At 45.6% G+C, this 21,835-nt stretch overlaps 1 protein-coding gene across 2 annotated transcripts in view; it reads left to right on the plus strand.

Annotated features, from left to right (window-relative positions):
• The window catches only part of LOC8025584 (ATPase family AAA domain-containing protein 2), an 86,921-nt gene extending 66,317 nt beyond the window's left edge, over positions 1-20,604 (plus strand). Inside the window, exons 20-24 of one of the 2 annotated variants that reach the window (XM_029982025.3) lie at positions 4,757-4,894; positions 5,813-5,982; positions 7,436-7,496; positions 11,553-11,728; positions 19,398-20,604. In XM_029982025.3, coding sequence (XP_029837885.2) covers positions 4,757-4,894; positions 5,813-5,982; positions 7,436-7,496; positions 11,553-11,728; positions 19,398-19,457 — 605 coding nt within the window. In that variant the 3' untranslated portion in view covers positions 19,458-20,604. The remainder of the gene's footprint in view (positions 1-4,756; positions 4,895-5,812; positions 5,983-7,435; positions 7,497-11,552; positions 11,729-19,397) is intronic. The other variant, XM_029982027.4, reaches the window with a different exon arrangement.
• The last annotated feature ends 1,231 nt before the right edge of the window (positions 20,605-21,835 follow it).

The following is a 21,835-nucleotide window of genomic DNA, read 5'->3' on the forward strand; positions in this document are numbered from 1 at the left end:
TGCGCGTTAGAATCGTGCAAACACGGTAAAGGGAATCTGCTGCATCCGCAATTCCTTTAATCATGACACAGGCTGTCATAGCGAACAGCAACACGGCTATGTGCACGTTGAAACCCAAACAAACCAAATTGAAGCAACCTAATGGCGGCGAATGCACCAGCGCCCTCTATCTGCCGATCAGGCAACTACTGAAGCCAATAATGCACATACAGGCTGTGTTTGGCTCATAGTTGTGCATCTGTGGCTTGGTTTTAGAGTTGAGCACCTCATGAAGGAAAACTGTCATTAAACACTACTAGTAGATCTTCATCACGTGGAAGCACAAGCCCAGTGTACCGTATTTTCCGGGCTATAGTCCACAGGGGAAAATTCAGGGTCAAAAATAAAAGCTCTTGCTTAGATAGTCCACACACGGTGCATAGTCCACACGCCGTGCATGATCCGCACCTTAGTCGAGACTAAGCACCTGGTGCTTAGTCGAGACTAACATCTTCTCATAGACGGCACACCTTGACAAATGTCTACTTCCTTAGCTCACAAAGAAGCTATTATTACACATAAATCATCATTCACATACTCTTTGATTCACAAACTCCATCACGTCTTGTCATAATCGATATTGAAAAACAAAATTCTTGTATAATCTGCTCAGCCTGAAATTTCAACTTTTTAGCATGTATAATCTGCAGACCATAGCTCGGAAAACGCGGTAATCAAGAGACGGTCCTAGTCAAAGCAGGCAATGGTTTTGACCTTGAGCATCTTGTGAGTGGACACTGTCATAAAACACGGTCTAACCCACTTATAACGAGTCCGGGTATAGTACTTGTGCTGCTACACTTTTATAGCAATTTTAATTCGTTTTTAACGAACAAAGTAAAGGCAGTGCTGCAGATGGCAAAACACGCAGAGCTTTTTTTTGTTGGCAATTTTGTGAATCTGGGTGAATCTACTGTAAATGCATTGCACGCACCATGGCATTCTTGTTTCGCAACTTTAGCAGCCGAGAATCTTGAAACATGTTTGATACTGGCGGCACTATACAAAAATTGTGTTATTGACAAAATCTGCGATATTTTTCGAAGTGTAACAATGCAATACAGTGGAACCTCATTCATACGTTCCTCGGTTTTTGCGTTTTTCCGGCTTTTACGTTCAGAAGTGCTGGTCCCGCCAAGCTCCCATAGGAACATGCATATTTATTTCCTGTTTAGTGCGTCAGTTTTTTCGGTTCTTATGTCCAAAAAACCAACGTCATGGCACCAACAGCACAAACTGATTCATGGATGGATTCGTCGCATGGCGGCACATCCGCAGACCATCGGCCTCCCAATGCTTTCACACGGAGGATAGGACAAGGGACAACAAGGATCGGTTGAACCAGTGCACAATGACACCGTCGTCTTAGAGCTAACGCAACGTTTGTCGCCGCAGTTGCGGAGCTTTTGCGTTAATACGAAACAGAATCATTGCGTGCTCCTGTTGGGTGCTGCGCAAGGCAGAATGTTGTAATAGGCTTAGCGTGAGGTGCCACTACCTTTACTAACCCAAGACGCAACTCAAGTGGGGTCCTGCTCGAAGAGGGTCGGAGTAGAAGCGACAAGAGTCCTGGGCTTGCGAAGGGGCATTTGCCCGTGTCCCCATCCCCGAGCACTCGTGCATAGCACTTCGATGCACCACAGGTGCAAAAAAGTCTCGGCCAACGTTAATTATGATGTGAAAGATGCGCGTCGATAAGCGATGTGCATAGCGTATCACACTTGCCTCTTCATCGGAATACTCGTGAACGGTGTCCAAGTATGTCTCGATTTTCGGCCTCTTCTGTGGAGGTCTAAAAAGGCAAACGAATTCATGCTGAACATACAAGCAATCCTTGTTGTCGCTGCTACTCGTGCCGCTGCTGCTGGAAAAGCCGCTTGAGCAGCTGCTTGAGCAACTTGAAGATCAACTGTTATGAAGCAGCAGCGCAGCAGTAAAGCGGGCAGCAGTTTGCGAGCGGTCGTTGCAAATTGCTCCGCGGCGAGATCATTCGAGATGCCCGGCGAGAAAGGAAGTCACGTGTGTGTGTACCGCCAAGGGCTAGCCTGGCTGGCTTCCGATCCAATCCGCCAAAATTGGCGGAGTGACTTTTCTCGGATCCGGATCTAGATCTGAAGTGGGAGCTGATCCAAAATGACGAGTGGAACAGGTTATTCTCGATCCCAATCACCCAGTGAAATAGGCGCGCTCCAGAAAAGTTTTTCTCGGCACGCTCCAAAACGACTCGTAGAATTCGCCACGAGTACACACCGACCAATGTTTGTGTAAAATGAATTATATTATCTCGGTTGTTACCTGTCTCGTCTCTAGCACCCCCTAAGTAGCATTCTCGTTCCTTATGTTTTCCCGGATTGTATGTTTTATTCAGGGTGTCTACCGACCGGGAAAACCGGGAATTGTCAGGGAATTTTAAGACACCCGGAAAAGTCAGGGAATTGTCAGGGAAATTTCCAAAAAGATTGCCGAGTCAGGGAATTTATCCCATGCTCGCCCGCTTACGCTAGAAGCGGCAGGCATGGGCAGGCATAGCCACGAGCGCAGTCAAGTGCGACGTCGCGACCCCCCTAGGCGCGATGCGACCCGCCCAATTTTCCACGCGCTGCGTTTCACACGAGAGCATGTGCGAAGCTGGCAGCTCGTCATTCTTTTAGTAAACTCTAAAGCCACTAAATAAGCTACACTTTAGAGTAGCAACGCTAAAGTATGGCGGCTATAGAGTTACTCACAGTTACTAGTGAAGCAGAGTAGCAGCGGCCATTTTGTTTAGTTAGTGACTCTAGTCAGGTGGTGTTGCTCTAGTACGAGGAGAAACAGTTACTCTAGCCGATACTAGGTGGCGCAAGTCACCACTCACTCGAAAGAGAACAGCCGTCGTTCATTCATCTACCCTCTGAGAGGCGCGTGATTAGCGATCCATTAGTTTGTCAGATATTGTGTTTTCGCGCTTCCCCGTAACCGCAACCTGGATGCCTCCGCTCTACGAGCTCTGCCACGTGCGTTTGTGGCTTTGGGTTGGGCTTTCTATTGTGTTATTTCCCGAAAGGGGTGATATGCGAAAGTGACTATGTCGCTGTCGAGAAAGTGCTCCTTCAACCTCAACTGGACAAACCCGGACATATGCACGAATGCAAGTTGGATTCGGCCCATTCCAAATTATCCAAATAGTGCTCACTGCACAATGTGCTGCAAGAAGTTCTCCCTGAGCAACGTGGGGAATAGGGCGATTACTACTCATGTTGAGGGTAAAAAACATCAAGCTGCTATGAAATCTCTGCAAAGCGTTTCCCAGACCCGAATCGTATTTTTCAAAACTACGACAAATGCGGGCTTGCCTTCCGTGACAGCAAAAGAAGGAAGTCACAAAGGCCGGGGATCATGTGGTGCTTGAACACTATAACTACTCATGGGTCTTTCCGTTCAGCGGCAGCGTCTACTTTGCTGTTTCCGTTGATGTTCCCCATGAGTGAGACCGCCAGAAAAATGCAGCTTGGAAAAGACAAAATGGGATATACCATATGTCATGGTATCGCTCCATACTTTCAAGAGAAGTTGCTAGCGAGCCTCTCTAGCATGCCATATCTGGTGGTTGCTTTTGATGAGTCACTGAACAAAGTAACTCGGAGAACAAATTGATGTACTGACCAGGCGCTGGGACCAAACTCCCTGAAACAGTAAACCCGGGTCAATGCTGTATTCTAACATCTTCTGAAGTTTGCTTTATCTAACTTAAAGAAAACATTTTACGTTGTGAATAGTGTGTATCTATCGTATATTGTGTTTTGGTGTCGGTAGTTGTGGGTCAGGGAATTCAATTAAAATAGTCAGGGAAAACCTGGAAAAGTCAGGGAATTTGAAAAAAACAATTTGGTAGACACCCTGTTTATTTCTCGATCCCTCCGAAAAACGTATCAACGAAGTTCCTTTCAAGAAGTTCGTAGCTGAAAGCACAAAGAATATCCAATGATTATGATGTCTTCTAATGCAGAGCGGGCTACTTTTCGTACACAACACACGGAGCTCTGCTCCGGAGTAAAATTCCACAACTGAGTTGGCCTAATAACATTGCATAAGGCATCAACGGGGTGTGCAACCAAAGTTTGCACACTTTATAACGTGCAAAAATAGTAGTTGTCATTAAGACAAAATTACAAGCTGTCATATCTGAACCCTCAGAAATTGTAGGAATCTTGGGAGTTACGAGTTTCGCGGTTCTGCGGACGTAGCCCCATGCCCTGCCAGACGGGTCTTGAACAATTCGCAGGACAAAGGGGACAATAGACCTTTCCGGAAAATCTCGCAGAGCCTTTTGTAGACCTTGAATTGCACCGTGTGGCACTGGGAATCATGGGCCCGTTCCGACGTGCATTCGAGCCTGCTCGCACACTCCATACATTTTGAAGGTAACGCAATTCATTCTCGCTTACCACTGCGAGCTCAGAACACAACGAAAATGGAGCGAACACATTTCAAGGGCCATACATACCCTGTTTTGTTATCGTCCCATATTTTCTGCGTTCTGAAATCGCAAAATACTAAATCAACATGAACCCTTCCTTCTGTTCGTGGGTACTCCTTCATGCGCCGTACGTCAGAAGACGATGGAAAGCACTGCATATTTCCGGAACGGTCTATCGATGAGCCTTTTTGGGTGAGCCGTGCAGCCGAGTGCCATCGTATGGAGGTTAACCGAGGCTAAAGGCCGTCGTCCCCGGGACAGGCGAGCCATCCGGCCGCAGGGCGTATGCGGTGGTGCGGCGCCGCAAGTCCCCCTGGTTCGGCTGCCACTCCCGGCGCCGGATACGCCTCGCCACCACGCAGTACGCCCCGGCCACCCCCAAGCACCCGTCGTCGACCGGTACGGTCACGCATGCCTCCTCTCCCAAGGGCTGTGGTCTGCTGCCGGTGTCGCACGCTCTCCCCCTGCACGAGGTGTCCTGTTGAGGGTGTAGTCGGTGTTGATTTGGGGATTTGGTGGCAGTCTCGCTCTCTTCAACGAACTCATGGCGCGGAGGAGAGGGGCTGTCCCTGATATCGCATGTTTGTGTGCCTTAGTGTCCATAAAAATTACACCCCCCTCCCCCCCCCCCCCCCCCCCCCCCCCCCGCCCCCGCCCCCGCCCCACCCACAACGGAGTGGACCATCTTTAGGGATGAACATGCCATCTCTAGGAATGAGCGCCTCTTCAGGTAGGAGGAGGCTATCTCTAGCGATGAGCATGCCATCTTTAGGGATGTGCGTGGCTCCTCTAGGTATGCTTGCACCATTTCTAAGGATGAATGCACTATCCCCAGAGATGAGATCCCCAAAATATGAATAAGAGAGTTAAGTGAACTTCCAAAGCATTAAGTCGAGATAGTGCTAGATTCGATTCCTATTCGACTCGTGCCTACACTTTTTTTTCAAGAACAGAAAATTCAACAGAAATTGTTGATGGTCTATTGCTCAGGACATTACGGTATTTAATCTCATTTTTATTTTCTTACTTTTTGTTCTAGGTGTTAATAAATCTAGATGAGAAATTCCTCAAACATGTGGGGTGCTCAAACTTATTTTTTTTGTTTATTTGCTCCAAATTCTTGTTGTTGTTGTTTTTTTCTTTTTTTTTTTGCTTGTTAAGTTTGGGGGCGGTGCACTGTGAAAGAGGGTGTCTCAAGGTTCGGCAAACCCCAGCGTCGTTCCACGCTCATTCCCTGCTCGTAAAGCTTGGATTGCAGTCGCAAAGGTTTGGTGGTAGAGGGAAATGCTGACGTCCCATCCGCTCGGTTGGATGCAGGCAAAGCGGCAAGGGCGAGGCTCAAGCGGCGACGTCTCAGTTCCGAGCACACCGTCCCCAAGGAGACTCCGACTGCGTGCACCAGCCCCAGCTCTTCGCTCAATACCACCGTGCCCTTGGACGTGACGTTGCCTCCAGCGACGGAAGTTCCGGCTTGTTCCGTAGAGCAGGTGAGAGGCGGCACAGTTTGCTCGTCGTCTGCTTTCTCCCTTGTTGACAAGGTCCGTCTGCTTGTGCATCTTTTATACTTTGTTTTTATATGTCTGGACACAACACCTGAAAGGGATGCTGATCCGAAATCTGGATTCCACAAAACACGGCGGCGTAAGCGTGCAACGGGATGCTACAGACACCAAAACATCATTCATACAGCTATATCTCAAAGGGATGACCGTATTTTCCTAAAAAAAAAGGAGGCGCATTTGACAGATATGTTGACGTCCTGTTTTCTGAGAAGAGTCGAGAAGGAGAGGAAACAGCCTCGCGTGTTCTCCGCGTCGCCACCTTGAGGGGGCAAAGCGAAGAGAGGAGGAAACGAGATATGTTGGGGGGACGTCGCGCACCTCATCGACCTTGTTCAATCTCGACCTCTTCTTCCGAAAATAAGGCCGTCCATTCAAGATCTTGCCTTACGAGTAGTGTTGTAGGGATTGTAGCTCCTGCATTGTTTTTTGAAATCCAAATTTCGGTTCATCATCCCTTTAATATACATCATGTTTGATTTTAATTGAAACAGATCTATTTTGAAAAAAAGGTTGTGAAAGGTACTTAATGTGGTCTATGCGGGTGGATTATACGGCTATGGCGACTTAATATAGGGGGTCGCTCGTCGCAATAAGTTCATTTTAATCAGTCAAGGTGATTGTAAAATTCCAGTTAGGAAGGGTTAACTTGAGCGCGGTCACACACTTAAGTTTCTCTTGCAACCGGTGCAAGTGTGGCAGTGTGAAAATATGTCCAAGCGTTTTTTCTGCTCTTGTCATCTGCGTTTTAGCACTACCAGCCTTACACCTTTTGCATGAGTAGTCACTTAGCGCACGACCACGCTTTCCACGCGTGAAGTCTTTGGAATGTATACTGATTTAGTGGTGTGCTATGGCACTTAGCAAGTTTCTGATTGGATTGGAATTGCATCTTTATTTTCACTCACTGAAAAGTTAACATATTTTAGTTAGTTGTCCAACTCATTGGGATGATCGGCCCCTACATGTTACGTTCCCCCAACCACATAACTCGCCTGCTAGCTTTTGCGATTTTCTTAAAACAAATCTAAAGCCTAAAAAGACGCCCTACGGGATGTCAGAAATCTCGTGGCTGGCTCTGAAATCGGCTAGAAAAATCGGCACCTGCATGCAGTTATCTTACATTTTGACCGAGATTCTGTTTTATTGGGGAATTTTGTCTCGTGAAATTCTGAATCCTGGTCAAGATGCTCGCAATGATAGCGGTGTGGCCACCTGGTAAGAGAGATTTCTGTCTCGTGGTAAGACACCCAGGTGGCCTAAATTGACCTTGAATGATCCACTGCGACATTCCAGGCATTCTCCCTTGGTTTGGAACAATAAACTCCCAATCTTTCATTTTATTTAAAAAAAAAATATATTTATATTTCTCTGTTTGCAGGCGGCAGTGTCCAGCCCGGACAAGGCTGTCGAGGTTGGAGAGGCTTCTAATCATACACAAGGTATTCGATCTTCGACTTGGAATCGTCTAAAAGAAATTGTGTTTGAGTGTACGAGGTGACATCAAACAGTTTCCTAGCTGGCTTTATAAAAGGTGGCGGACTCAGCCGAGGTGTTAGGGGCTAGCGTCTCCCTCAATGTACGGTCAAACTTGTTTATAATGCAGTCCACAGGAGTTGGAATTATGTTCACTATTCCCAATATTCCCAAAAAAGGCAATCTAGATTCCTTTTTTTTTTTCTTTTTTTTTTTTTTTTTGTTATGGGGATTAGCAGCAGACAAATGGCATAAGCTAGTTTAATTGCCGCCCTCTCATTCGTTAAATTTTCCATGTAGTGGCTGCAATGATGCCGCGTTTGTGTTTTAATCAAATACCCGTCACATGTACACATTTCAATGCACCTGGAGGTGGGCTTCTCTATGTGCGACTTTGCGCTGCAAGCCACGCAGCTTGCGGCTGGTGCGTGACTGTGCATGGGTGGGATTTTCATTCCTGAATGCCATAGAAGGAAACGAAATGTGGCGGAGCAAACTTTCATTGCGAGCAAACCTGTCGGTATGCGACGAGGACGCGACGCTATTGATGCAAATGGACAGTCAACAATTTGTTTAGAGCGAAGTTCTTATACCCTAGTTACACGGGCACTCTCAACCGTCATTGAGTCAACGACAGTTGACTCAATCGCGATCGGCCGGAGTTACACGGCGGCGCAAACTGTCATCGAGCCGCTAATGACAGTCGAGTTCAACTGAGGTCCCCTACCTCAGTTCAATTGAACGGACTTCCCCAACGGAGGTTAAATGGCGCCTGTCCGTAGGACCGCTGCCGTCAACCATCGTTTGCGAGGCACTTACTGTCGTTGATGACGCAAACACTCTGCGGACACGTTCATAGTATACATACACACAAGGCAGACATGCTTTGAGCGTTCTTGACGTGAGTCCACAGATAGTTCTGTCCTTTGTACGACGTATCGGAACTGCAGCTTCAAAGGGCTACTCCGGTGACCTTTACCCGTTCCAGCACGCTATTTAGCATTGTGAAATTCGGAATAGTTGCTAGGAAATCGCCGAGCAAATACGGTGCTGGTCGAGCGGGCAGTCTAAAGAATGGGCCCTGCCAAACGTTTGTTTTGTGCCGGCACCCCAGTGCCGGAGCGAGCTTCCGAAGCATTCGTTTGACACCCTTGAGCTTCTTGTAGTCGATTGGGAGCAGATTCTACGACCCAAAGTGTGAACCCCCGTGCCTGCCGCTGGCATCACTTACTCGTCATTGCCAGTAGAGGCCTTCAGTTTAGAAAACGCCGTGAGGACCAAAATTGTATATTCAATAACTTCGCAAAAAAAAAAAATATATATATATATATATATATATAATATATATATTTTGACCTAATATTTAGGTCAGGAGTTTGGTGACTCTCGTTGGCGTGTTTAGTCGATTTTCAGGCAAATTGGGGATTACAACGAAAACGGCGGAGTAGGGGGGGATTGCAAAATACTGTCCCGTGAAAAAATGGCCATGAGTTTTCACTCGGCTATCAAAACAAAATTTTTATGCACCATTTGAAAGAGCAGGAAATTCTGCACATATATACATAGTACAATTAGGGGGATGCGGGCGCTGAAAGGAAAAAAAACGTTGCGAAAAAACTGTGTTTTAGAAAATGACATACCGTATTTACTCGCACAATGAACGCACTCGCGTAATGAACTTTTTGCACAGCGCAGTCTGGACCTTGAGTTTGCGCGCCGCCGCGCCCGAGGAAGTAAGAAAGAGAAGTGCTCTGAGCAAACAAAACAGCTTGCAAAAAGCTGCAAAAAAAAAACAAAAAAAAACACGAAACTAAAAACAAAAAAAAAAAGCTTTTTTTTTTTTTTTTTTTTTTTTTCACAGCGCAGTTTGGTTGCTGGGCGGGGGGGTGGGCGCCGGGCGCAAAGAGATAAGAAGTTACTTTGATTTTTCAGGATAAAAGGACAGTTCATTATGTGAGTAAATACGGACGCAAAAATTTTACTTTGCGTAATGAACGCTCCCCCCCCCCCCCCCAACTTTGCATCGATTTTTCGGTAAAAAAAGTGTTCGTTCTGCAAGTAAATACGGTGTTTGGGTTGTTTATCCCATAAACTACCTTCCTTTCAATCCAGCCCTAATCAATTAATATAGGTAAAAGCTTTGTGACTTTCGACTCTGTGAAGTAAGATAACCAGCAAAGCTGTATTGGGATGACTATATTGACAACTCGCGGTACTCGGGGTCCTGACGGGGCGCATTGCACACGCTTGGCGTTGGTGACCCTCTCCTCGTTGGTCATTTTCGCTCGACGACGTCTATCCCACTCGCACTCCTGCTGCTGCCGACACTCTAGACGGGCCCGCTGTTGTTGGTCAGAGAGCAGCTACCCAATGGTCCCAACCCGTCAACCGCTGTGTGTTTGGGGGCAGCAGCATCTCGTTGCTCTCGCGCCCATTTGTGCTTTTGCTCTCGTCGCTCTTTGAGGGCACGTTCTTCTTCCTCAGAGTGAACTACGCACATCCCGTCCATAGCAAGTCCAAAGTGCAACTGCTGATAACATCGCCCCCCCTCCCAACATTCCTCCTTTTCTCCATTTCTCCCGTCTGCCGCTCCTGTTGTCTGCTACAACATTGGTTTGCTTGCTTTCTTTTCGTCAGCTCCGCTTCGCTTTTTGCCATTTTTAGATCGTTTTTGACACTTTTTTTGGCAGTTTTGCGTCGTTTTCTCACGTGTTGCTTGGCCCTACACGATGCCAGCAGCGAAGCCCATGCTTTCGGTGCACGGTAGCGGTTCATGAAGCTTCTTCAGATGGCAAGGTTTGAAACCTCCATGCATCACATCGATGCTCCTATACTTTGTGTCACCATAGGTCAAGATGCAGCCAACACTACCAGTTGATGGGATCAATCGAGCAGCCTCAAAAGCATGACATCATGTTGATTGTCATGTGTGTATGTGTTCTACCATCGCCGAATCAATCACGTACAGGGAAGACCCAGTGACTTGAACATCTCACACTGTTTGATTGGTCCCATCAACTTGTAGCGTCAGCTGCGTCTCGACTTAAAGTGAAACAAAGTATAGCGGGGACTCCGATGCGAACCACCTCGGCTGCTTTGTACATCGCAAGCCACAGCAGGTGTGAATATGTCGTCCACCGTTCGTTTGACGACAATTTTCTGATGCAAGAAGAGATTCAAATGGTTGCTATACATTGCACAGCTGCTGAAGCTGAGCTTAGCACTATGTCAGCGACCAAAAGGAAGTTTCACATTGTGCAGCCTGATTCAGCAACCCCCACTACTTCATCTGCTATAAATGCAGATGCGAAGTTCGGCCTCGTCCAGGTGGTTGTTTGAACAGCGTTCTGCTTCACACTGTGCGAGTATTGTTGAGAACTCGGGCTGACAGTCCAAGAGAGCACCGAGCTTAGACTGGCCACGAAGCTGGAGGCTGTTTGTGCCATTTGTGGCATTGTGCCTTCTGCTTGGGGTTTATTATACCAAAAAGACTCTATGGCTTTTGAAGTGAACATTCGAGCCATGATAGCCATGAAGAAGATCGGGAGGGGGCAGACAGCTCTCAGTAATTTCTGGACAGCGATAAATGTTTCCCACAGAGGCCCTCATCGCAAGACTTTTCAGGAGCACCTGAAGAAGACATTCAGAGAGCCGCAGGCCCAGAGCTTGGATGTGTTTTACGCAGAGTCAGTTACTGCTGTAGAGATAGCCTACGATATAACAAACTATTTCAGTGCATAAATTCGATCTTACAAATACTGCAAAACCTATGCTTTAGTAAAACGCAGTTCCTGGGCGAGCTCATAGATGTAACCAACGTGCCAGTGTGCTCTGTCGTCGTAGGACATCACGAGAGGATGTGACACACTTGAAACTATGTGAACCCGCCTTTAGTGTGGTGGAAGGCTGTTTTCCTCGGCAATCGTGTGTGGCGGTTCGCCGCCGGCGCTGGATAATTGCCAGGAGTGCGTGGAGTACCAGGGCAGAGCGTGACTGTTTGGCCTTCCACGTTGCGTTTGCAGGGACGGAAGTGCCTCGCCAGTTGCACCTAGACCGGAGGCGGCTGAAGGAGATTGAAGACGAGGTTTTGTCGCTGACGGAGGGCTGCTCGGTGGAGACACTCGAACGACTACACTGCTCCTTGCTCAACGCCGTCAGGCGGCACCGATCCTCTTGGGACAGGGGACCCCTGCTGGCGGTGAGTTGACATTCTAAAGGCGCAGCATTCATAGGTCCTCCGTGACGTTGCGTGATGCGTAACGTCGTGTTGCACTGTGGTGTCACTTCGAGCGGGTTAACTGTGTGCATCGGAGCAAAATCTACCTGTTTAGATTTAACTCTTTCATTGAGCCTTCGGTATAAATTATAGACCTCTCGCGAAATCTAAGCGGTCCTAGCAGCATAGTGCCATGCGGAGCATCTTCGGAAACCCTCGGCCGCAGGTTCAGCAAATACCTTGGAGACCAATACAAGAAACTCCGGAGTGGAATGGGAGACAGAAGCAGGAAGCTATCCTGGTGTCGGGGAGTCGACTACTAAACATTTTCACTGGAAATGTAGCATGTGGGTCTGACTCACTAAAGGAATTGATAATCTATATAATAATTCTTTATTTGATGGAGCATAAGCTCGTGATATTGGACGTCTTGGTCTTTTGATGTCGAAATGCATTGTGTGCTGTTAGACGTGTCAGGATTTGTATCTAACTAGATGTGATTGGCTCCAAGTGACCATAATTGGCAGAGAGCATAAATTTTTGATGAGGTTGACTTGAAATGGCTCTAAATGATTACAAGTGATTATTATTGATAACTGATCTTTTTTTGTTTGCTACTAGCATCCTTTTTGACCAGATTGACTTGAAATGTATCTCAATGGCTATTGATAAGATAATTGGCAGTTATAGGCTATTTGGGTGTTTGGGAATGAGCATGGCTTCAAGTGGCTATTATTGGCCATAAGCAGTTATTTCTTATTAGATTGGCTTGAAATGGCTACAAATGGCTATTAGGAACTAGTGTTGATAGTTACAGGCCTGTAGCTCTCAAGTTTTGAGCAGCGCTTCAGGCGAGCAAAATAGAATATTTGGCTCGTGTTTGCGTCAATACGCCTCCCCACTACAGATTTTTATATACTCTGCATTCCATTCTAAGTGCCAGCGTAGCAGAGGCTACAATAGCGAGCTGAGAGCTTTAAGTATCTCTGCCAAGCACGCGCGCTTGCGCAGTGCAAATGCCGTTCAGAAGGACGTGCTTTTCCGAGTGGCTTCAGCTTCGCTGTCACGTAAAGAGAAACATACATGTTCGTGGAAGCTATGAAAGAAAGCAAAGATGAAAGGAATGATTAATGAAACGCTGCGGCCGCGAGCTGCATATTTTCTTTTTTTTTTTTTAGACGTTTTGTTGTTGCGAATTTACAAATGCTGACAGATGCTTGTATTTGAACGTGGCACGTGCAAAACCGAACGTTAGAGCACCACACGGATGATGAAGCCAGCATAACATGGTTGCGTCTTGCGTACGTCTTCCGGGCGTGCTCGCGCCCCCTGCCCGTAGAGCAGCGGGTCTATGGGCTATTTTTGTGTTTACGAACTGGAATGGCTTGAAGTGGCTATTGTTGGCTATTAGCATCTATCTCTGACCAGATTGGCCTCAAATAGCTAGCAATGGCTATTAATGAGTATAATTGACCCCCTAAGGAATGATGTCACAACATGGAGCGAAGCTCCAAACAGACCGTTGCTAGGACCAATGTTATGGACAAAGGCATAGCAGCTCGACCTGAGGCTAGAAATTGTCTGATGAAGTAAATCTTTTTTTTTGTAAGCAATGTGTCCTCTTCATATCTAATCACGAAGACTTTTTCTATTGTCTCAGTACCGTAAGGCAGTGACAAAATCCCAACATAAAGTTCCACTACCGGTTTTGCCTTGCTAGCAGATGACAAAATGGCTTCACGGGGTCAGTGATTCTTTCTGAGGAAGTACATGACTGAGTTGAATGAGGTTGGCGACGATTGACGAAACTTCTATTCTCGGGGTCAACTTTCTGCGGGATTTCAGAAGTGAAAAGCGCCCGTGCACATCTTTAAAGCAACGCTCGAGGTGCACGCTTTTAGAACATTTGAGAAGGTAAAAACACTGGGATGCCAAATCATGTACGACATCGGCGTGAAGTGTATCGAGGTCGAAGGGCAGTCCAGCAGACGTTTCCAAGATTTCTGACAGCACAGTTGCTTCAGTGCACATCTGTGTGATGAAAGGAACTGTGTAACATATACTGGGTGTTCTTTGCAGCAGAGCTGTTAATAGCCAGTTCCCCAGTTTCGTGTCCGGTACCAAACAAATGTCGACACAAAACTACACAAAACTCTGGACAGCTACCGCCATCTATGAGCGACAGTGGCAACCAGGCAAACAGTCTGGTTGCCGCCGTTGCTCATAGGTGGCAGCAGCCTTTCCAGCTAAACAAAATGGCTGGGTGGCGTAAGCTACCGCCCGATCCAAAGGGCTCAGCCGTATTCATCCATCCATCCATCCATTATAGAAGAATAGGTAGTTGGGCGAGTTGGTGGGAATTCATCATAGGAAACAGCGCGCAAAACAGACGAGGACAAAGAAGGAACACACGGGACGAGCATACAGCTTCGCTGGTCTTCCTTCTTCATCACAGTGGGAAGGTTGAAAGTTGTTTTTTTTAAGCTTTACAGATTTGTTTAAAAAAAGCTGTGAAAGTTACTTATGCGGTTTGTGCAGGTGAGTTATACGGCCAGGGGGACATTATGTGGGTGACTGATCTTTGTGAAAAGTCGACTAATTAATTAAAATTAGTTAAATTCTTAATTAGTGAAAATGACGTATGGTTCCAATTAGAAACTTACTGAGCGTCATTGAAAACTACTAAATCAATTCTTTTTGAACGACTTGAAGCTTGTGGGAAACTCGGGGGCACGCCAAAGTTACCACTCGTGAAGCAGGCGCAAAGCTAGCGTAATAAAACGCGGATGATAAAATTATCATCGCGTTCCGCATTTATTTTTTTTTTAGATTGGCTTGGAATGGCTAAAAATAGCTATTAAGAACTAGTGTTGCTAGTTGGGTGCTATTTTTGTGTTTACTAACAAGAATTGCTTTACCAACTGTATGAAAATGGCTTCAAGTGACTTTTATTGGCTATGAGCATTTATTTCTTATTAGATTGGTAGATTGGTTTGAAATGACTACAAATGGCTATTAGTAACAAGTATTGAAGGGGCACTGACACGTCAAAATCATATTTTTTCTTGTTTCCGGAACGATTGTAAACGATGCCTGGACATTAGCCTCAAAATTCGAAACTTGGAAATTCAGTATTTGTGAAGTGAAAAAACAATTTCCAAATGCCAAATATTGAGCAACCCTGTGAGTCGACTTTCTTTCCTGCCTCTGCTCCGAATGTGTGTGTGTCCACTTTTTCCGCCGCGATCCGAAGCGAGGAGGTGAGGAGTGGGAGAGAAGGACGCCGGCTTACCGGGGGAAACTTTTTTTCCGTGCGTGCCTTGGCGCCTGCCTATCGCTGCGAGCAGACGACGCTTGACGTCTCGCCGCTTCTGCGTGAAAGGCTGCCCCGGCGGAGTCACAACCAAAACTATGATACATAGACACCAAACCCAGATGTTTTGACCGTTTGACAATTTCTTTCTCGAAGCCTGAGAGGTCGTCTGGCACCTAAAAAAGACCACTTCATCTTATTCCCCGACTCACCGATAAGCCATGTTTCCTGAGGGAGGATAAAAATCCAGGAGGCGACATCGCAACGGACTCCGATTATTAGTATTTCAAAAAGGAGGGCCGTCATGCATTCGCAGTTGCGTTAAAAAACATGTTTTAACATTGCCTTATTAAATGTTGTAGAAATGTCGCCTACAAAGCTTCTAAATTTTATGATATTTGACGTCGAAAATCATAAGCAGCAAGGAGGTAAGGAGCAGGAAAGAAAAGCAACAAAAAAAAAAAAATGCGCACGTGGGATTTTTTTTTTTTTTTTTTTTGCGATGCGGTATTTTGTGTGTGTGTTTATGACTACAATTTGCATCGTTTTAGACAAAAAAAATATGACCTATGACCAATTTACAAACTGGAATGACTTTAAGTGGCTATCGTTGGCCATAAGCATCTATTTCTGACCTTACAATACAATATAATAAACTTTATTTTTCCAGAAGTACTGGAGGGGTCCCCAGACAAAAAGCTGCTAAAAGCAGCTTGACTGGGTCTGGGTCCCCCTTATACATGGCAGCAGCTCAGACAACAAACATATAAAACACTTTACCATGGTGATAAGAAAAATAAAACAAGGTCACATAACATTGGAGTAGCAGAAGAACAAAATTAGCTATGAATAGTTAAAACAGTAGGTACTTATTGGCTTCAAATGGCTGGCAATGGCTATAAGTGAGTATAATTGACAATTCTGTGCTATTTCAGTGTTTATGGGTGAGAATGTTATGAAGTGGCTGTTATTGGCTGTAAGCATCTATATTTTTATTAGAATGGCCACAAATGGCTATTAGTGACAAGTATTAATAATTATAAGATATTTTTGTGTTTACAAACTGGGATGGCTTAAAGTGGCTGTTATTGGCTATCCGCATCTTTTTGACTTAGAATGGCTTCAAAAGACAACCAATAACTGTTAGTGGGTATCAACGTTACTAGAATTTACTCATTTGGGAAACTGCCATAGAGCCTCCTCTGAAAAAGTGGCGCCGATCCTTATTTCAGTACCGAGCTAATGGCGATCTCAACGCTGCCATTTCTCCCGCAGCGGCCACTCCATGAACTGGACGGCTGCACTTACTGGTTCCGTTGAGTCATGAAAGGGCCGGTGGCACCTTCTCGCAGGGCCATCTTGCAGTAACCATATAAAGCAACTTTCCCAACCCGTCGCTAAAGGGTGGCGCTGTTATCGCATTTAGCTCGGTCTCGGTGGACGCCAGCGGCCCAGGTTTCAAGAGCGAGTTTCCCAACGGAGTGTTTTAGCGACGTTGGTGGGTATGATTGACAAATCTGTGCTATTTCAATGTTTCAAGTCAATCACTTATAGACTCAAATAGCTATGCAATTAATATTGATAGATATATGCTATTTCTGTGTTTACAAATGGAAATGACTTCAAGTGACTATTGTTGGCTATCAGCACCTAATTTGTGCTATATTGGTTTCAGATGGCTAGCAAGGGCTATTGGTTGGCATTAGTAGCCAGTATTGTCAATGATAGTCACTAATGGTCATTATGAAACATTTTAAGCTGATTTTGTTTATGATAGATGCTAATAGCCAACAATTGCCACTTGAAGCCATTCTCTGCCATAAGTATGGAAGAGCGAAACATTGGGGCTAATGGCACTAACGGCCTTTTGTAGCCAATTGAAAGACACCCAGTTCAAACATAGATGCTTATGGCCGACCATAGCCAGTTGAAGTCGCTCAAATCTATAAACAAACCAGCTGCAATAATTTTCAATAATAGTCACAATTAGACACATAGAGCTATTTCAAGGTGATCTGACAATGAGCTGTGGCAGAAAGCCAATAATAGCATTCATATTGAAAATAGCGCAAAAAAAGACTGGACAAAAAGACTAAGAAGCACTCAGGACAAGCGCTAACTGGCAACTAAAGTTCATTGAACATTCAAATTACTGGTTCTGTTACTGGATCGCCGTGCACACGCGTAATCTCGTCTCAACAAAAACACTAATAATAGCCACCTCAATTGTATCCAAAAAGATGTGAATAGCACAGCATTGTCAATATTAGTTACTATAGTAGCCAGTCTGAAGCGATTTAAGCCAAATTTAAGAATAGATCCCAAGAGCCGACATTGCTTAAAGGGGAACTCCGGCGATATTTTGAGCAACCCCAACTAACCATATATTCGAAATCGCCGTCCGTTACTCTTTTCGGTATGCTATTTAGTATCGCGAAATTCAGAATAGTTTTTGTGAAATCGGCAAATGAAAACGACGCCAAAACGAAGATTCGAATGTACCCGCGCTTTTCATTGACCTGACGTCACGGTTGGGCTGGATTGCGGTTCGAGCAGGCAGTCTAAATATGAACTATGCCGAGCATTTGTATTGTGCTGCTGCGCGGGGGCTGGAGCGACCTTCCAAAGCATTCATTTGACACCATGAAACTGTTTGTAATCAGATGTGAATAAAGTCTACAGCCCAAATAGTGAACTCCTACCCAACCATGACGTCACTTTTTCAATGATGCCCGTAGAGCTTTTCACTTTGAAAAACACGCTGAGGTCCAAAATTGTAAATTCTGTAACTGCACGAAAAAACATTATTTTGTCCAAATATTTGGGTTACTAGTTCAGCGATGTTTGTTGGTGTGTCTAGCAAGCTTTTAGGCAAATCGGGGACTATGAAGAAAACGGCGGAGTACCCCTTTAAGCCAGTAATAGCCACTTGAAGCCATAGTCACTCATAAATACCAAAATAGTGCAGAATTGTCTATTATGCTTGCAAACATCCATTTGTAGCCATGTAAAGCCAGTCTGGTATCAAATATATGCTGATAGCCAATGATAGCCATATGAAGCCATTCTAGTTTGTAAACATAGAAATAGCTCATAATTATCAATACCAGTGTTTCTCAGTTTTAATCTGTAATGATGTATTTTTTAATGATTCTGTAAGCTGGGAAAACAGTGGAGCACAGGACTGATATCAATTTAATTTGCGGTACCAAGTTGACCACTCCTCGCCAAGAGATGGCACCACTTCTGTGTCTCCCGCCAATCCCAAGTATTCTTGGTTCAGTTTTCTGTATTAGTCTGAATGGTATTTGGTTTTGGTTTCGATTTTCCAACCTCTCTGTACGACATCCCGTCACAACCAAATACAGTGCTTGAATTTTCGAATGCGTGACTTTCCTTAAGTTTATAACGCTGTAGGCGTTTACCAGTATGAATAGAATTCTGGGGCACATTTTGAGGGGCGAAGCTCTTTAGGGTCTATCCTTGTCCGTCCGGCATCCGTGCTCACATCGATCTTGTTGATGCTCGTGCTCGTGAGCTCACGTGCTCGTGTAAGGCAAAAAAAAAAAAAAAAAATTTATGAAAAAAAAAAAAATGTTTGCGCAGTCAACAGGATTTGAACCTGTGCAGGGAGACCCCAATAAATTTCTAGTCCATCACCTTAACCACTCGACCACCACTGCGGGACAAGATGTGGTAGTTACTCAAGAGCTGGGGATGTCATGGATGAAATGTCGCATGTAGCCGCTCAACGTCTATACAGGAGAGAGCGTTGCAGTCAAATGCGTATATAATCGCGTTAAACTTTGCATGCATTGGCTCTACGTTTATAGACGAGAGGGCGCTGCGATCAAATGCTCAAATGCGTATATAACCACGTTCCATACCACACATTCTCTTTCTTACATGGATGAAAACAAACGAAAGGCTCGGCATGCTGCGGCTCAGCGTCTACACAGACAAGCACCACCAGAGCTTCGCCCCAATCAACATCATTCACCATGTGGAGATGCGGTCAATTTTTCTAGGGGCGCACACATAAAGAGGACTGCAAAGGCACATGGAAGCAGTATACTGGGTCGGTCACCCTATTCCACGTTCACCCCGATGGGCTTCTTACATCATCCGCGAGCCGGGAGGGTCATGCTACACTCTCGTCAACGGGGCAATCGAAATCGAAACCATGCTACTCCTCTCCATTGCCAAAGAGGTTCCGTAACGCAATGCGTGCAGTGTTGCATGCAGGAATTTTGGGAAGTAGTCTATTCACTTTGTACAGCACCCGGTACATGGTATATTAATTGCTCCATGTTTTTTTCTTCCCTTACCTGCATGCAGGATTTTACCGCTGAGCTGGAACGATTCCAGAGCCTCCTCAAGCGACTACCCCGGGCGTAGCCGACTTTAGGGCCGTCTCGGAGGGAAACACTGCCATCATCATCAGCAAGCCCATTGTCCACCATTTACACAAATTCGGGAAGACGTCTCAAAGCACTGCCACGTGACGCTCGACGACGGAGTCGAGGACAGCGTCGAGGAAGAAGGAAAACCCGCGGGCACGCAACGACCGACGCGTTGCGTTGTGACTCTTCTAAATTGCGTTACAGTGTGCTGGGCTAAGCCGCTCAAGTGATAAATTTTTACTCGGTTCGCATCTACCTTTTCTTTTAAGCTCGCATACCCAAAGCGCATTCATAATAGAAGCCTTTTCCGTGACCGTTGGTGAGCGACTTGTGATGTCTTTTTCTGGTTTTGTTTTTACCGTATTCTATGCTTTCGTCGGCCCCACGGTTTCTGAAGGAGGCCAGGGTGCTCTTTTGTACAGTTTAGTTTCTTTCAATGGACTATCATTATTGTAGTTTTTGTTCAGTCTGTTGTGGAATGAGTGGAAAGGCGATTAGGGGGGAGGGAGGGAAGGGAAGGGAAGGAAGAAAGGAGGGTGGAGGGAGGGGAGAGAGAGCAGAATTGGCCGGTGTATAGCGCGTTAAAATAAGGTTGTGGAACCAGAAGAAAGTGTCGGCAATATTTTATAAACCTTCCAAAAACACGTACAGTGCTCTTAGGTAAAGGGTACGGCGTTTTTGTAAAACTTGTGCCGTCTTCATGGCGTCGTCCCGACAATAGCGTACAAGTGGTCGGATGTCTCAATTTTTTTACGGACTGTAGCTTACGTCGTGACTTTTCTTTTTCTGAACTGTTGTATCCCTTCAACCAAAGATCTAGTAGGTTCTTCCCATAGTCCTACCAAAATTGGAAGTTTTTTGGGGGATTTGTTCGATGCCTCATATTTCGGTCCCGTGGTTATTTTTGTTTTTTACATTTACTTTGTGGTTGCGTGGTGCCCGCTCAGTGATGTGTCTCTGTATACTTGTTTTTCTTGCTACTTATTGACAGAGTTGATTTTGTAGTGGAGCGAGGAGTTCCTTCCAGCAGCTTCTCTGCACTACTGCCAGGATCGCAACACAGGACCACTGCCAGGGACGCGTGACATGATGCTACCTCCCGTTGCAGCAAAACAATAAAGTGTGAATGTTTTGAACAGGGACTTCATCCTGGTGTGTTTTTACATTAACCGCAGTCTCTCGTGGATAATGTTTTTGTAGTGAATGTGCTGGTCTTTGGCAGCGCTTTGCAAAAACTAACTGTGCAACGGTGCCATTGTCGGCATGGCACATGCACAAACATTTCATCTCGCAAAAATTGGACTTCTGTGCATGTGCAGTGCTCACACCCTGCATGGGCAAATGCTGGCTCGTTTGTAAACACCCTGTCGGAAGCTGAAGCTACAAGCATGTTGCAAGGCTTGTAACTGCAACACTGCTTGAACATGCGCGTGCTTGGTAGGAATGCTGAAATCCTGAAGCTCGTTGACTTTCAGATACGCTCTTTTTGGAGCTACTTGCCCCTAGGCAAGCTGAAATATAGGTTATGTTGACAGGCTACTCATGAGTGCAATTAAATTTGCGTGTGATGAGATGAACCAGACTTTTATGGGACTTGCTCTACTCAAGCTACTGTATCTTAGAGATACTACAACGAAATTTCGGCGCTCATTTTTTGGTCTGTATGTGTTCAAAGGAGCAGTATCGCATCGAACATACCAATATCTTGTTGAAATAGTCACGAAAAGGAATTTTAAAACTAATTAAACGATTAGCAAAGAGCACCTGGTGGATGTCGCTAACGCCTCGCTTGTAATGCCCGTCTAGGTACCTTGACAGCTAGTGACGGAGGTTGTCTCGCCTCCGGCCACGACGAGAGAAGAGAATGCCTTTTGTGTGTCGCAGAAGTCGCTATTGTCCCCCTACAAGATTACAGAAGATTAACCCGTCACTCAAAATTCGTACAAAAGCAGCCACTTCGGTGGCTGGAACGACTAGGCCATCCTCTCAATGTCAGCCTCGCCGTAGCTTTGCTCGTCCTGAGACGACCTACGTCACGATTGCATCGGATGTCACGTGGTCTCCGCTGGGCCTTCTCCGAGCGCTTGCCAGATTGGGCCGTTTATAACGAAAAATACAGCCACCAGGCTCAAAATACGAACGTGCGATTGTCATCTACGATATTGTAGATCATATTTAACCTTTTTTTGAACACAACGGGAATATTTCAAATTTCGTTGAAGTATCGCTTTAAATACTTCTGGGAGTAACTTGGTACCTTGAACATGCTTTCAAAAGTCAGTACACTACCATAGATACTTTTTGCAAGTAACTAGTACTCGCTTTTTCTTAAGTTGTAATATTACTTCCCCCTTTTTTTCGGAAGGTTGACGG

Source organism: Ixodes scapularis, unplaced genomic scaffold, assembly GCF_016920785.2.
Source record: "Ixodes scapularis isolate PalLabHiFi unplaced genomic scaffold, ASM1692078v2 PGA_scaffold8__174_contigs__length_109621045, whole genome shotgun sequence".
Classification (NCBI taxonomy): domain Eukaryota; kingdom Metazoa; phylum Arthropoda; class Arachnida; order Ixodida; family Ixodidae; genus Ixodes; species Ixodes scapularis.